The sequence below is a fragment of the Chiloscyllium plagiosum genome, unplaced genomic scaffold (genome assembly GCF_037043375.1).
Source record: "Chiloscyllium plagiosum isolate Xiang-an unplaced genomic scaffold, Cpla_swu_hap1 HiC_scaffold_9, whole genome shotgun sequence".
NCBI lineage: Eukaryota > Metazoa > Chordata > Chondrichthyes > Orectolobiformes > Hemiscylliidae > Chiloscyllium > Chiloscyllium plagiosum.
In genome coordinates, this window is record NW_028270147.1 from 106438490 (window position 1) to 106455438 (window position 16949).

General features: G+C 45.4%; 1 gene segment (V, D, J or C); it reads right to left on the reverse strand.

Annotated features, from left to right (window-relative positions):
* Nucleotides 1-5231: 5231 nt before the first annotated feature.
* The window catches only part of LOC122545140 (Ig kappa chain V region Mem5-like), a 486054-nt gene continuing 474336 nt past the window's right edge, over nt 5232-16949 (reverse strand). The window contains 2 exon segments of the V gene segment in view: nt 5232-6066; nt 15471-15503. Of these exon segments, the coding sequence occupies nt 5738-6066; nt 15471-15503 (362 nt within the window).

The window sequence follows — 16949 nt, forward strand, 5'->3', positions numbered from 1 at the left end:
ACATTTGTCTAGATTAAGCTACATCTGCCATTTTTCTGTACAAGCAGATCTATATCCTGCGGTATCTTGTGACAAACCTTCTCATTTTCCACAACTCTACCAATCTTTGTATCAACCGTAAACTTACTAATTAGACCAGCAATGCCCTCCTCCAATTCATTTATGTAGAACACCACTGAACCCTGTGGAATATCATGAGTCTCCACCCTCTATTCTGAAAACTATCCTTCCATCACTGCCCTCTGTCTCCTGTGACTAAGCCAGTTCTGTATTTAATGCTGGGAACATTTTAGACAAGACACCTTGTTGCCAGCTCGTTACTGCAACTTGACCCAGTTCATTCAGAAAGAGAAAAAGGACAATGTGCAGATTGTTGAACAGGCCCCTACACCTGGGCCTGAGGCAGGGGCCCAAGCTCCAACACACTGGCCTCACTTCACACCAATCTTCACACAGTGCGGGGTCATGAACTCAGCCATTAATTCCTCTGGGACCGAGACGGAGTGGGAGAGTAGGGAGAATGTCCAAGAGTCAATAAGGATTAAAGCAAGATGGAGAGAGTGTGTTGGAAAGTGTTCAATGGAGGAAACATGCTTTGTGATACCAAACGTGCTTTGTGATACCCAATACTGACAATAGTCCACGTGTATCATAGAATGAAAAAAAGCACAATCTGGAGACAATCAAAAATCACACCAAAGTACTCCATTTGGATATATCATAGCATGCAGGGCATTTTCATTGCGATGCGATAAGTATCCTGGTCTGAAAGCTGTTCTCTCTTTTTCTCTCTCTCTCTCTCTCCCCACGATTCTCCAGATGGAGCCGGTTAGATCCTCTCAAAGCCCCAGTTTATTTGTACTGTTCAGTAATGTGGGGATGTCGATGGTGGACTGGGGTACATCTGATGAAGGAGCAACGTTTCGGAAGCTTGTGATTTAAAATGAACCTGTTGGCTAGAACCTGCTTTTGTGTGACTTCTGACTTTGTATTGTTCGGGCAGAGAGTAACAACTGCCTTCTAGTAACTATAGAGTACTTGCACAGCATCTGAGGATTATGGGTAATGACTCTTTCCATTAGCCATGAATAAACCCACATTCATTCCAGTCGATTCCGGTGAGAATGACCTGTCAGTTGCTTCCCAGATATTACATAGCTCACCACCGCCATCTCCAGGACAATTCAGGAAGGGCAACAAATAACCGACACGTCAATGCCCACCCCATCCCAGGAGAAATCAAAATAAATGGCATACAATTCAAATGATCAAACTGGTGAGACGTGAATTCATCTCTTTGAAAGACTGGAGCCTCGGCCAGAAACAGAGCCATGACATGGGTGACCCTGGTTTGTCAGACTGAAAGGTGGAGTTTGGATTGTCACTGGGATCAGCAAAAAATGAATTATACTCAAAGATCTAACAAACGGCTATCAAAGCGTGCCCCCAAACTGCAGAGAACAGCACTTGAGGCTTTGCGTCCCCATCTCCATCCTTGCTTGTTGCCCTTCCCCTCTGTCCTGCAGAGGGCGGTGGTTTCTGGAAGTGGATCAAGGTCATGTCCTCGGCCTGAGCGCAACTGCCTGACCTGCTGTGCTTTTCCAGCGCCACACTTCTCGACTCCAAGCACAATTATCCCTCAGGAGAATGAGCTGTGACACAAGAGGAAATGTGGGAGTGTTGGAAAGGCACCGGCAGCCTGGTCAGCCTGCAGAGGGGCAGAAACAGATTTGATGAATGAGCTGATATCCTTCTGAGCTGAGATGCTGACTCAGGCTTTCAGAGCCACACAGTTTACATTGTTACTGACCGTGGCTCCATGGGCAATGCTCCTGCCTCATAGTCAAAATGGTCATCGGATTGAAAGCCACTTCAGAAATGAGAGCACAGAGCCAACAAAACAGATTTGTCTTGTCATTCGTTTCCTGCATGCGGGATCTCACCATCTTGTCCGGGAACGTGACTGCTCTGTGCTCACAGCTTTGAATATTCTGAGATGATTAAAAAAAACTGCACCAACAAGAGTTCTTTCCTCATTATCATGTAAAAGGGAGGAGTTAATATTTGGGGTTCAGTGATGTTTTATCAAAAAAGCAGCAACATTTTATTTTATTTCATTTTAGGTTGTCTTATATTATTTTATTTAAATTTTGTTTATCAAATTTTAGCCCGCTTGATTGGCACCACTTCCACACATATCCATTCCCTCCACACCAACATTCAGTAACATTTGTGTGCACTATCTACAAGATGCATTGCAGAAATTCACCAAAGGTCCTGAGACAACACCTTCTAAACCCATGATTACTTGAATCAAGAAGGACAAGGGCAGCATCACCCCAGCAAGTTCCTCTCCAAGCCTTCACCAATTTGACTTGGAAACATCGTCACTGGGTCAGAATCCTGGAATTCCCTTCCTGAGGACATTATGAGTCTACCTACAGCACACAGATTGCAGCGGTTGAAGAAGGCAGCTCAGCACCATCTTGTCCAGGACAATTAAAGATGGACAGTAAAAACGCTGGGAAAATTAAGAGTAGGCGTGATTTGGGACCAGAAAGTGAGACTGTGTTGTCTCAGTTATTCCTGGACATAGGTGTGATCACATCTCAAATAATGTATTGTGTGTAGTTTTGGTCTCCTTATTGAAGGAAGAATATAAATGCATTGGAGGTGGTTCAGAGGAGTTTTACCCGATTGATCCCTGGTATGAGTGGGCTGTGTGATGAGGAAAGATTGGAAAGGCTGGCCTTGTTCTCACTGGAGTTTAGAAGAGTGAGGGGTTTTCCTGTCCCACTGTATTCTCCAACTCCCTATCTGCCTCCCTCGTGTGTTGTACCCTCCTGCCCCTTACTACATGTTTAATTGAACTGTGCAGTCCTGAGGCCTACAACTTCCTTCTGGAACTAAGTTTCCAGGTATCTCCGGCACTCCCTGATATATCACTGCTTTTTTAATTCAGCCTTCATTCCAAACTCCCTGAATGGGAGTTCCTGTAGTTTTTTTACATTCACTGCAGATGTATTTACCCTGAATCGTTTCAATGCAATAAAGAAATGTTGATCTCACTGACAACTGAAAAATATCCATTCCTTCATTGGTCCAGTAATTGTCTTCAGTCTCTGTTTTGAAGTTTCAGTACTTTGCATTTATTAACCTTCCCTAATGGACATGTCCTGAAGCAGTCTATTTCCACATTCCCTCATACTAAACAATTTCCAGATTCCTATTTTCTTGTTTTCCATTTTGTTTCATTCAAACCAAGTGCATGTGCAGGCTCCCAGCAGCTGAAGTGACAGTTCCAAATCACTTTGGAAAAGCAAAGGTGGACTCCTTCCCCGAGTTCACCAAACTCCCACACTGACCAAACTTCCCAGCATTCCCCTCTATGCTGGCTGCACTCAGTGCGAGCTGCAGAACAAGCTGCCCTGTATTTATATTGCTTCTGATTTATATCACTCCATTCTGAAGTACTGTTGTTCAGGATCTGGGTTAAGCTCACTCATTTCTCAATTGAAAGCTTCCTTCTTTCAGCCTGAAAGAGACTTTACATGTGCAACCAGAAAATGGGACTTCAATGCTGGAATCTGTTTTCAGGATTGATGGTCTCGATGGTTTGATTCCATGAAATAACCTCGTCTAATCTCTTCAGGGGTCGACATTTCAGGTGTAACCCTTCTTCAGGAAGGGGGAGGGTAGGTGTCAGGGGAGTTGCAGATAAAGGAGTGGGTGGGAGCGAGGTGATGAGGTGGGGATAGGTTGAGAAAGATAGAGAGTATGTCCTGATTGGTCGATGGGAGAGATGAATCCAGAATTATCCCTCCCCTCGACCAACCATGCCCTAACCTCGACCTGTCTCCACCTATCCCCACCTAACCACCCTGCCCCCGCCACTCCCTTTATCTGCAGCTCCCCCAACACCCACCCACCCCACTTCCTGAAGAAGGTTTACACCCAAAACGTCGATTTCTCCACCTCCTGATGCTGCCTGTCTTGCTGTGTTCTCCCAGCCTCCTGTTTGTCAACCTTGGATTCCAGCATTTGCAGTTTGTCTCTAATCTCTTCAGGGGCCAGGATGAGTGTGAGGAGATTGGGTTTTGATGGAACTACCCACAGACTGAAGTCAAAAAAAGCAAAGTAAGAAAGGCAAGTGGATCAAATTCGAGAGAGCAAATTGTGAGCAAAAAGTAATTATTACCAGTTTAGCAATTGCAAAGGAGAGAGCGACAACTTTGAATTGCTTCTGGTGTCATTCTCTATGCCCTGATATTTCACAGAGCCAGCTCCACATCCTTCCATTGGCTTTGTCATTGAGAGGCAACATTTCCCTTCCCACAGCCCTTTTTAAAATGTCCTGTCCCAGGGAATCACTGAGGCAGAGAATACTTCACCTTTTCTGGGAAAGATAGAGAAATATAGGGTGTCAAGGAGCAGTTTCTCTGCCTTCAGGGTCTGACAGAAGGATGTGTGTAGTGTGTGGATTCTGGAGACAGATCACTGAGATATTCCTCACTCCCATCAACACCTGACTTTATTCTGACATCAGTTTCTATTCTTCATTATAAAGTACCCCCACCATTTCCCCACAATCAAGAACCAAACTTGCCCCATCTCAGGATTGCCCTCTGAATGTGGTGTCAGTGTGCTAACGCTGTTTGAATGAAAGAGCCACGGTGGAATCTGGGACTGAATCCAAGGGGTTTCTGAGCCACCAGCAGCCTCCCCGCTGTGTGAGGGTCTGTTTGGATAAGATTTCAGCCGCATTGGTTCCCACTGATACTAAAGCCCTCGAGTGAAATTATTGGAGTCACATGTGGACTAAGGAACACAACAGTCAAGTCAATGAGCTGCTCTAGAATCCACCCTGAGTCCTGGATGTCTCTCACTGAGATGGCTCAGGGGTTACAGAATATGACAGCAGAAGGTGGAACCAGTTTATCATTGACTGCCTTCCCCAGCCGTGACTCCCAGACTCCCCAGATTTAACATTCTCAATCTTACTCCAGGGACACACAGGCCCATTCCATTGCACTTTAAGAGTAAAGAAAGCCCAAGTCTAATTTAAGTAATATTTATTTCCCAAAACCTGTGAAATTGTTATTCTGAGTAACAAGATGCTGCTGATCATATTCATCAATGCAGGGTTCCCAGTAGCTCTGGCCATTTCCAAAGCACACACGAGACAGAGACTGAATCTTCTTGATCTTTATTCCTTTTTCCAGATTTACATTGACAGAAAACAGACTTCAATTAACAGCCCAGACAGAGGAAGCTGAACAAATTCACAGCCATAATGGAGCTTGAGGAAAACACTTGTGGAGATTTTCTCAATGACATAAGAATCCTGTCCCTTTAAGTAGTGACAGAAGCTTAAATTCGAACTGGCGGCTGAGCAGGAAGGAGATCTGGTTTACTGAAGCAGAGATTTCAGAGGTTCACATTATTTTGTACAGCTGACAGTTTTCAGTATCTTCGAGAGGTTTTACTTGGCATCACAAGTCATCACTGTCCCCATAAAACACTCCCAGGACAGGGTCAGCATGGGGTTTGATACAGAGTAAAGCTTCCTTTTGATGATCCCAATGACCTGCCTTAACCTTTGAACCTCAGAAATGTCACCGAGCCAATCCCAAGAAGGAAGAGAGTTGAAATTCAGTGCTGACAATGACCTTTGTCCTGCCAGCTCAGCCCTGTTCTATTTAAAGTTGTGTCTCCTCTGTGGACTGTCTTGAGCACTCTACACACATTCTGATCTCCTGATGCTCTTGCTGAGGGGAGAGGGGAGGGTCACGTGGGTGAGGGCACAGGAGAAGCGAGCGTTGGACTCCCAGTCAGACCCAGAGAGGGTCAGCAGGCTGCTGACACTGTAGGTGCTGTCCGAAGCTCGCAGGTAGTTGCTGGTCTGAACCCCATCCGAAATGACTGCACCGTCCTTCTTCCACTGCACCTCCAGCTCATCGGGATAGAAGTGATTGGCAAGGCACACCAGGGTGGCAGTGCCCTTGGCATTGACCTGCTCTGGGGAGGGGGGCAACAGGGTCAGCTTGGGCTGAGAGTTCTCACGGCCTGAAAGACAAGAGAAACAATTTTAATCCCTGCCATTCAAAGGGATTTCAACTCTGAACATTCACTGGCAAAACAATCCATTTGAACATTTGTATTCAATACCTAACAGACCCCATAAAAGGACAGGGCCTTTTAAAATTGCTTCTTGGGATGTGACTGTCACTGACAGGGCGAGCATTTATTGCCCATCCCTAATTGCCCCTGAGAGGGTGATGGTGAAAAAGAAGGGGCAGTTTTGGATCATTCTTTAGGAAATGAATGTGGGTAGCTGGAAGGGCTATCAATGGGGGAGTATTTCAGTGACAGTGATCAGAACTCAGTGAGATTGAGAGTAGGGATGGAAATGGAGAACCATGGGGCAAGTGTGAAAGTTTTCATTTGGGAACAAATCCATTTTACTAAACTGGGCAGGGATTGGGTAAAAGTGGGCTGACAGACAAAATGCAAGGGTGAAATTTACCAGGATCTGAGGAAAGCAAAGAGCTGACAGGATGAAATGTGTCCAAATGAAGTCAGGGAAATCCCAGTGATGTTTTATAATCACAGAAAGAACAAGAGAATGAAGGAATGTATGAGGCCCATTCGAGAGCAGGAAGGGAACTTGTGTGCAGTGGTGGAAGATGGAGCAATGGTTCCTCATGAAAACTTTTGGTCTGTTTTCACAAAAGAGAGGGACATACATAGCAGTAACTGTAGTTCAGAGGAGAACTGTGCAATATTGGAACAGCATCTTTCACATCTGAAAGACTCCCAGTTCATCCAATGAAAAGAAAGATCCATGCTGTCCCAAAGACATTTGCAGACCATGTGGGACTTGTTTGAAATGGGGTCACTGTTGTAATGTAGGAAATGTGGAAGCCAGATTGTACACAAGATCCCACAAGCAACAATGAACCAAGGAACATTTTTGAATGATGTTTGTTCAGGAATAAGTATCAGCCTGAATATGATTCAAAGAGAAAGTGGATGGAAAATGAGGAAATGAAAGTTAAAGGAGAAGTGAGGAATACTGGTTAGTGATGGGATTGATTGTTACTCGAAAATAAAAGGAAAGGCACAGAGTATTGTGAATGTCATATTGTACTGAGGAAACTTAAAAGTGCAGGGAAGCTCAATATAGAACAAGCTTAAAGGTTTTGTCTCTTAACACATGAAGCATTCGGATTATTGTAGACAAAATGGTACCACATAAACCAAGGGAAATCAAGTTTGCGAGGAGTTTAAACTAATTAAAGAAGGTAGGGACTCAGGAGAAGTTATTAAAGTATCCAGACCAAGTAATAGGATCGAGAGTACGGAAAGGATCAAGAATTGAACTTGAGGCACCGTAGGGTGGAGTGGCGGATCAGTGGTTAGCTCTGCTGTCTCACAGCTCCGGAGACACAGACTCAATTCCAACTGACTGTCTGTGTGGGATTGACACATTCTCCACGTGTCCACTTGGGTTTCCTCCCATTGTCACAAAGAAGTGTAGGTTAGGAGGATTATCCATGGGAATTGTAGGGTGGGTGGGATGCTTTTTGGAGGGTCAGTCTGGGCTGAATGGCCTGCTTCCACGCTGGAGGGATTCTGTGATTTCTAAAGGAGATAACGATGAGAAGGAGGCAGTCAGTGCATGATGGAGGGTGTTGTACTTAGATGCATCGAGTTTATGAAACAAGGTAAATGAGCCTGTAGTGCAGGGACGTGGCTGCAAGGGGATCAGGGCTGGGAACTAAATATCCAAGGATGCACATCGTATTGAAAGGAAATGCAGGGGGATAGAGGGTCAAGTGTGAAGGAGGAACTGAAGGTAATCCTTGTTAGTCAGGAAATGGTTTTGGGGAGACTGATGGTATCAAAACTTGGTAAGTCCCCAGGGACAAGCAACTCATCAGAGTATTTAAGAAAGTGGGTGTAGAAATAGTGGACACATTGCTGATCATTTTCCAACATTCTGTCGACTCTGACAGAGTTCCAATGGACTGGACAGTATCCAATGTAACTCCACTTTTTAATAAAAGGAGGGAGAGTGAAAATGAGGAATTATACATGAGGAAAATGCTGGAGTCAGTTATTAAAGATACTGTTACCGAGCATTTGGAAAGCAGTGACAGGATTGGTCCAAGTCAGCATGGATTTACTAAAGGGAAATCAGGCCTGACACATCTTCTGGAAGGTTTTGAGGATGTGATCAGTGGAGAATGGACAAGGCTGAATCAGTGGACAACAAAAATTGACGAAACAGTTCAGCAGGTCTGGCAGAATCTGTGGACAGCAATCGAAGTTAACATTTCAGATTGAGTGACCCTCCCTCAGGACCCAGTGGATGTTGTGTTCTGGACTTTCAAAAGGCTTTTGACAAGGTCCCATACAAGAGATTAGTGAGCAAAATTAAACCTCATGGTATTGGAGGTAATGTATTGACATGGAGAGAGAACTCGTTGGCAGATAGAAAGCAGAGAGTTGGAATAAATGGGTCCCTTTCAGAGTGGCAGGCAGTTATGAGTGGGGTACCGTAGGGTTCAGTGCTGGGACCCCAGCTGTTCACAATATACATAAATGATATGGACAAAGGAATTGAATGCAATCCCTCCAAATTTGCAGATGACACTCAGCTGGGTGGCAATGTGTGCTGTGAGGAGGATGCTAAGAGGCTGCAGAGTGACTTGGACAGGCTGGCTGAGTGGACAAATACTTGGCAAAAGCAATATAATTTGGGTAAATGTGAGATTATCCACTTTGGTGGTAAAACAGGAAGTCAGATTATTAGTGAATGGTGAAAGTTTAGGAAAAGGTGAGGTGCAATGAGAGTTGGGTGTCATGGTGGAACAGTAACTGAAAGGGGGCATGCAGGTGCAGCAGGCAGTGAGGAAAGCTAATGGCATGCTGGCCTTCACAGTGAGAGGATTTGTGTACTGGAGTAAGGATGTCTTGCGGAATTAAGGCCTCAGCTTGAGTATTATGTGCAGGTTTGGTCTCCTCGTCTGAGGAAGGACATTCTTGCTATTGAGGGAGTCCAGCAAAGGTTCTCCAGACTGATTCCCGGGACAGCAGGACTGACATATGAGGAAAGACTGGATCAACTGGGCTTGTACTCACTGGGATTTAGTAGAATGAGAGGAATCTCACAGAAACATATAAAATCCTGATGGGATTTGACAGGCTTGATGCTGGAAGAATGTTCTTGATATTAGGAAAATCCAAAACTAGGGGTCACAGTCGAAGATTAAGGGTTAAGTTATTCCGATGTTGTGAACCTGTGGAATCAAGAGATATGGGGGTGGAGTGGGAATGGGATAATAGATTGCGTAATCAGCCATGATCATATTGAACGGTGGTGCAGACTCAGAGGGCTGAGTGGCCTATTCCTGCAGCTATTTTCTATGTTTCTAATGATGCGTAGAGGTGTGAGGGTGGTGGGGGTGTGTGTGGGAGGAGCAGGTTTACCCTGTCAGGAAGAACTGAAATTACATCGACAGCAAGAGGAAATATGGAGTTGGAAAGCATAGAATCTGTGTGAGTCAACTTAAGGACCCACAAAATAGCAAAGAGCTTGATGGGAATTATGTACAAGTCTCCTCTCAGCCGGGATGTGGGGCAGAAAATAAATCAGGAGATAGAAAATGCATGTAAGAAAGGGATTATTACAATAATCATAGGGACTGCAATATGCAGGTGGACTGGGAAAGTCAGGTTGGGAATGGATCTCAAGGAAAGGAATTCATGGAATGTCTGCGAGATGCTTTTTTTTGGAACAGTTTGTGGGAGACCCACGAGGAAACAGGTAATTCTGGATTCGGTGATGTGTAATGAGGCAGCCCTGATTGGGGAGCTGAAGGTGAGTGAACCCTGAGGGGGCAGTGACCATAATGTGATACAATTCACCCTGCAGTTCGAGAGGGAGAAGCTGGGAAGTATATGAAATAATATCAATGAGCAAGTTAGACAAAGGAGAGCCAATGGACATGATCTGTTTGGGTTTCCAGAAGGCCTTTGACAAGTTGCCACACAGGAGGCTGCTAAATAACATAAGAGCCCATGGGGTTTGGAACCCAGTAATGACGTGGACAGAGAGTGGAAATAAATGGGTCTTTTGCAGGATGGCAGCTGGTGCCTCATGCAGTTCAGCAGGGGGCAGTGTTGGGACCTCAGCTTTTCATGTAACAATTAATTATATATTAACGATCTGGGAAAAGGAACTGAGGGCATTGTGACTAAATTTGCTGATGACACAAAGATGAGGGGAGGGACAGGGAGAGTTGAGGAAGCAGGGAGGCTGCAGAAGGACTGGAAAGGCTCAGAGAGTGGGCAAAGAAGTGACAGATAAAGGGACTTAGGAGTCCTCTTTCAGATTTCACTTAAGGTTAATATGTAGGTTCAGTTGGCAATTAGGAAGACAAATGCAATGTTAGCATTCATTTCAACTGAGTTAGAATACAAGAGCAGGTGTGTAGTGCTGAGGCTGTATGAGACTCTGGTCAGACTGCATTTGGAATATTGTGAACAGTTTTGGGACCTGTATCTAAGGAGGGATGTGCTTGCATTGGGGGAGATCCAGAGGAGGTTTATGAGAATGACCCTGGGGTTGACAGCCTGGTCTGTTGAGGAGAGATTGAGGACTCTGGATGTGGACTTGATAGAGTTCTTAAGGATATGCGGAGATCACATTGAAACTTACAGAATACGGAAAGGTCTGGATAAAGTGGGCGGGGATGAGATGTTTCCACCAGTAAGAGAAACATTGGCCAGAGGGCACAGCCACAGACTTGAGGGATAATCCATGAGGACTGAGATGAGGAGGAATTTCTTCTGCCAGAGGGTGGTTAATCTGTGGAACTCATGCTGCAGAGGTGAAGGCATTGAGTGTGTTTCGGACGGACATTGATAGGTTCCTGATTGGGAAGGCGATCAAAGATAATGGGAAGAAGGCAGGAGAATGGTCGTGAGAAACACATCAGCCATGCCCAAACAGCACAGCAGTCTTGATGGGCCGAATGGCCTAATTCTACTCTGTTATCATATTGTCTTTTGAACAAACTCTGCAAAACCCTGGAACACTGAAAGGCCTGGATTTGAGCCCAGCTGGAGCTGTTTGTCATCAGAACTTTATCAAGGGATAACCAGGGAGTGGTGAGAGTGTGCACCCTGTTCCATGTGGGAACTTCAGGATGCTTCCCATCTCCTGGAACACCATGAGTTCAGGAAGTGTGGTCAGTGACAGCAATTGGAGCTCTGGGTTTCGGAGCTTGAGCAGCAGCTGGTGTCAGTGCGGAGCGTCTGTGAGGCTGAGAGCTCCGTGGAAAGCACGTTTCTAGATGTGGTCACTCTGAAGCTTCAGAGTATGCAGGGAGAGAGGGAATGGGGGAGCAGCAGACAGTCCAAAAGGACCAGGCAGCTCGTATAGGAATCCCCTGAGTGCATCCCACTGTCCAACCAGGTTTCAGTTTGGAATCCTGATGAGAATGATGGTTCATCTGGGGAGTGCAGCCAGAGTCAAGTCCATGGCACCACTGGGACTCAGCTGTACAGGGAGGCACAAGGTAGACTGGAAGAGCGATAGTGAGAGGAGATTCGAGAGTGAGGGCAATCGATAGGTGTTTCTGCAGCTGCAGATGGGATTCCAGGATGGTGTGTTGTCTCCCACCCTGAGGGGAGAGGGGGAACAGGCAGCAGTTGTGGTCCCAGTGACAGACGGAGAAAAGGGATGTGGTCCTGCAGTCAGAATTTAGGGAGCTCTGGAGGCAATTAGCAACAGGAGCTCAAAATTGTAAATCTCTGGACTACTCCCAGTGACCAATGCAAGTGAGGATAGGAACAGAAGGATAAGGCAGGGTGTATCTGAGGCTGGAAAGGTGATCCAGGAGGGAGCGTTTGAGATTCTTGGGACATTGGGAATGATTTTGTTGGAGATGTGACCTCTATAGACCAGATGGGTTGCTCCTGAACAGAACTGAGCTCCTTGTGGGGTGATTTGCTGGTGTTGTTGGAGAGGGTTTAAATGAACATGGAAGGGGGGCTGTGGGAACCAGGAGGAGATATCAGGGAGGAACACCAAGGAAAACAGAATCATGTAAGAGATAGATACTCTAAAGTAAGGAATAGTAACTTATTTGGCCAGGTCACAGTGAGGGAGAGAGTAATAATTTCTAAATCCAACTGACTGTGTGCATGTATGGGCCTGCGTGGAGTATGGGGAGTAAGATTGGGGAGTTACAGACGCATATTACCAAGTGGAAATCTGGTGTTGTTGCTCTTACAGATGAGGCTCAAATGAGGACAGGACTGGGTGTTAAATATTCCTGGATACAAGGTGTTCAATAAAGATAGGAAAAGGGGAAGAAGGTGTGGGATTGGTTAAGATAGGTGCAGAACTGGAGAAAGAGGATGTCCCAGAGGGGTCAAGGGCAGAATGGATTTGGTTTGAGACAAGGAACAAAAAAGGTGCAATCAGGTTGTTCAGTGCAGTCTGTCGGTCACCAACTAGAGGGAAGGATGTAGAGGAAGAAATCTGGAAGAAATTCACAGCACACATTTGGGCAACTTTAATTATCAGAATATAGAATGAAATCGGAGCAGTGTGAAGGGCAGAGAGGGGCCAGAGTTGTGAGAGTGTGCTCGGGTGAATTTTCTCCAGTCGTGTGTTCCCATTCCAATCAGAAAGGAAGCTCTGCCAGACCGAGATCTTGGGAATGAGGAGGCCCAAGTATATTGAGTGTCAGTCAGAGGACATTTAGGGAAGAGTGACAATTGTATCACAAGGTTTCGGGAGACAGTGGAAAAGGACAAAGAACAATCTAGAGTAAAGTCATGACCATGGATCATATCCCATGGATCACCTCCAAATGTCTCACTCTTAGAATTTTCATATTTTATTTTAAAACAAAATATGAATGAGTTACCAATCTACTATATTGCCGCAGTATTTATGGTTGAGAAGGACATCGAAGTGAAGGAAATTCAGGAAATAAATGTTGATGTCTTGAGAAGAGTCCATATTACAGGAGAAGAGGTGCAGTAATCTGTTCTTTAAACTCATAAAGGTAGATAAATCCCCAGGAGCTGATCAGCTCCATCCCAGTACTTTGTGGGAAGCTTGGGAAGAGACTTTGACACCCCTTGGTGAGATGTTTGTATCATCAACAGCCACAGGTGATGTGCTGGAAGACTGGAGCATGGCTAATTTTGTGCTGATATTTAGGAAGGTCTGCAAGGAATACCCTGGGAATTATAGACCGGTGAGTCTGATAGTGGTAAGTTGTTGGAGGGGATTTTGACAGAAAGGATCTAAATGCATTTGGAAAGACAAGGATTGATTAAGAATAATCCACAAAGCTTTGTCAGTGGGAAAACATGTCTCACAAATTTGATTGAGTTTTTTGAAGACATGACCAAGAAGATAGCTGAGGGCAGAGGGTAGACATTGTCTACATGGACTTTAGCAAGACCTTTGACAAGGTGCTGCATGGTCAATTGGTTAGTAAGTTAGATCAAGTTGGATCCAGGGAGGGCAAGCTAACTGATACAAAGTTGGCTTAATGGTTGGAGACAGAGAGTGGTGGTAGATAATGGTTGTTCAGACTGGAAGCCTGTGACCAGCGATGTGGCAAAAGGATTGGTTCTGGGTTCATCATTGTTCATCATTTATAGAAACAAATTGAATGAGAATATAGGGGGGATGGTTGTGAGTTTGCAGATGACACTAACATTGTTGGTTTCATGGACAGAGAAGAAGGCTATTTGAGAGTACATTTACATTACACATTGAGATAATAGCGAGGTGTTGCATTTTGGTACAAAAACCAGGTCAGGGCTAACACAGTTAATTGTGGGGCCATGGGGAGTGTTGTCAAACAGGGAGACCAAGGGGTGGAGGGACATAGAGGATTGAAACTGGTGTCACATGTCGACAGGGTGGTGAAGAAAGCATTTGGTACAATTGCTTCTATCGGTCAGAGCATTACGTGTGGGAGTTGTTACGATTCTCCAAGGTATTGATCAGGCCCATTCCCAGTCACCCTGCTATTGGAAGGATGTCATTAAATTGGAAAGGGTGTAAAAAGGATGACAAGGATGTCACCGAGACTGGAGGGTTTGCGTTATAAGGAGAGGCTGGTTAGGCCTGGGCTATTTCCCTTGGAAGGTCAGAGACTGCTGGGTGACATTTTAGAGGTTTATAAAATGATAATGGCCATAGATAAGATGACTAGCTCAGGTTTATTCCCCCGAGTAAGGGAGTCCAAAACTAAACAGCAGAGGTTTAAAGCAAGAGGGGAAAGATTCAAAAGGGACCTGAGGTGCATCTCATTCACATAGAGGATGGTGCATGTCTTGAATGAGCTGCCAGAGGAAGTTGTAGAGGTGAGTATGATAACAACATTTAAAAGGCATTTGAACAGGTACATGGACAGGAACGGTATGGGAGAAATTAGCTAAATGCAAGCAAATGGGACTACGGGAAAAGATAAGGGGAATAATTCATGAAGGATGTGAATATTTTGGAGATGGGGTAAAAAAATTCAAATAGGAGGTTCATGGATGAGGAAAGTCAGTTGTGAACAAACGTTGGAGAAGTTTGGACTGTCTGCCTTGGAGAAGTGAAGGCTGAGAGGAAATTTGTTTGAGGAATTCAAAATCAGGAGGTGTCTGGCCAGAGGAAATAGGGAAAAAATGTTCCCACTCATGAAAGTATTGAGAAGGAGAGGGCACAGATTTAAAGTAATTAGTGAGAGAATCAAAAATGAGATGAGGAAAAACATTCTCAGCCAGTGAGTGGTTAAGGTGTGGACTGCACTGTCTGAGAGTGTGGTGGAGGCAGCTTCAATTGAAACATTCCAAAGGGAATGAGACTGTTATTCGAAAAGGAACAATGTGCAGGGTGACAGGGAGAAGGCAGGAGAATGACACTCAGTGAATTGCTCATTCGGAGAGCCGGTCCAGACAGGATGGGCGGAACGGCCTCCGTGTGCACTGTAACAACTCTGTGATTGTGTGATTGAGCAGAGTTAAAGCTGGGGGAGGTGGGAGCTCGGTGTCTCACTGTGCTGCTGCTGCTGCTGCTGCTGAGGTCAGTGAGATCAGAGACTGGGACAGGGAGCCAGAGCTCGCATCAAACTCTGCCCATGATCGTCACACTGAGACTGGCAGGAGGCTACTCACTGATTTCACTCCATGCTGCAGGAATGGGACCACAGGCTGCAAATGGGCAGAGCTCCTCCTCACGGTGAGTAAAACTGACTGACTTATATCTTGCTGCTTAAATGGACAATGGAACTAAAGAAATACAGTTGGACACCCTGTTAGACACAGTGCTCCTTAATCAACTATTTCATTCACTGCAGCTTCTCACTAATTCAGCATTTGTGTTTTAGAAAGTGTGTTTCAGTATTGACAGGATTTATAACGGAGGATTGAGGTTTACTTACTCAGTCGGAGCTTGGTTCCTTTCCCGAACGTAAGCCACAGTGAGAGCTCCCAGTGCAGAGAGTGAACAAAAATCTCTGCTCTTTGCTTCCCTTTCTCACTCACTCTCACACTCTCCCTCTCACTCTCTTTCTCTCTCCCTCATTCATGTGTCTTTCTGTCTCTGTCTCTCTGGGTTGTGTCCAGCTGGGCTCGGGCGGTTTGTCAAATGTATTTTTCAATATTAAGTTTTGCAGCTGTTCTTCACGTGTGGCGATGGAGTGTAAGAGGGAAACGTGAGGCCTTCAGTAAATGGTGGACACCACAGAGACTGGAGTGTGTAGTGGACAGTGACAATCCAGCATGGGTTAGTTTGTTCATTTACATTTATATATAATTGGATGTGTCAGTACAGGCAGTGGGACTGTGCCTATTGAGGTTTTTGTACGGCTCTGTAACACTGTGTAGGGGTAGCTGTTATACTGCATACAGTAATAGTCAGCGACATCCTCATTCTGAACGTTGCTGATTTTCAGGGTGAAACTGGTCCCTGATCCACTGCCCATGAATCGATTGGAGACTCCTGTGAATCGATTTGTTGCTTGATAGATCAGGAGAGAGGGTTTCTGACCTTCTCGCTGCTGGTACCAGTTAACATAGTTGCTAACAGATTGACTGGCCGTACAGGTGATGGTTGCAGTGTGGCCCAGTCCCACTGACAGCACCGGGGGAGACTGGGTCATTGTGATGTCCCCACTGATACCTGAGGGGTCAGAGAGAAACACAGTGAAGTCAGAACTGTCACAGAAAGAGCCTGTCAAATGAGAGATTGTTGGAGACACTGAGCATTCCTCTGGTTTCAGCATTTTCCCTTCAATCACAAGTCAGTGGAATTGAAGAGAAATGGAGAGCAGCTAAAGATTCAAGGTGGAAGGAGAGAGACTTGTACCTGCGACACAGAATGCAAGGGGCCAGATCAGCTGGATGTGTGAAATCATGGTGTGTGCTCCTGTCCCTGTGCCTGGTTCCTGATAAACTCTCCCTTCACTGGGCTCTGCTTTATAAAGCTGCAGCCTGTGAGAGTCTGACTGGGTGTTCCTCAGTATGTAAATGGCATCAGGCAGAGAGAGCCACGTCAGCCCCTCACACTTCCTCTTCTCTCTCTCGCTCTCTTTCTCACTGTCTCAAAGAATCATTGATGTGAACAGCACTGAATGAGGCCATTTGGCCCATTGTATCTGTGCTGTTAAACAGCGACCTGATGACACTAATCCCATCCTCCAGCTCTTGGCCCATTACCCTGGAGGTTACAGCAACACAAGGGAATATCTAAACACTGCTCCAATGTCATGAGAGTTTGTGACTCAACCAGCCTTTCAGGCAGTGAGTTCCAGACTCTCACCAATCTCTGGGTGAAAACATTTCTCCTCAATTCCCCTCTCACTCTCCAATTTGACTGGGCCTGGACTCACTCAAGTTCAGAAGGATGAGAGGGAATCTGA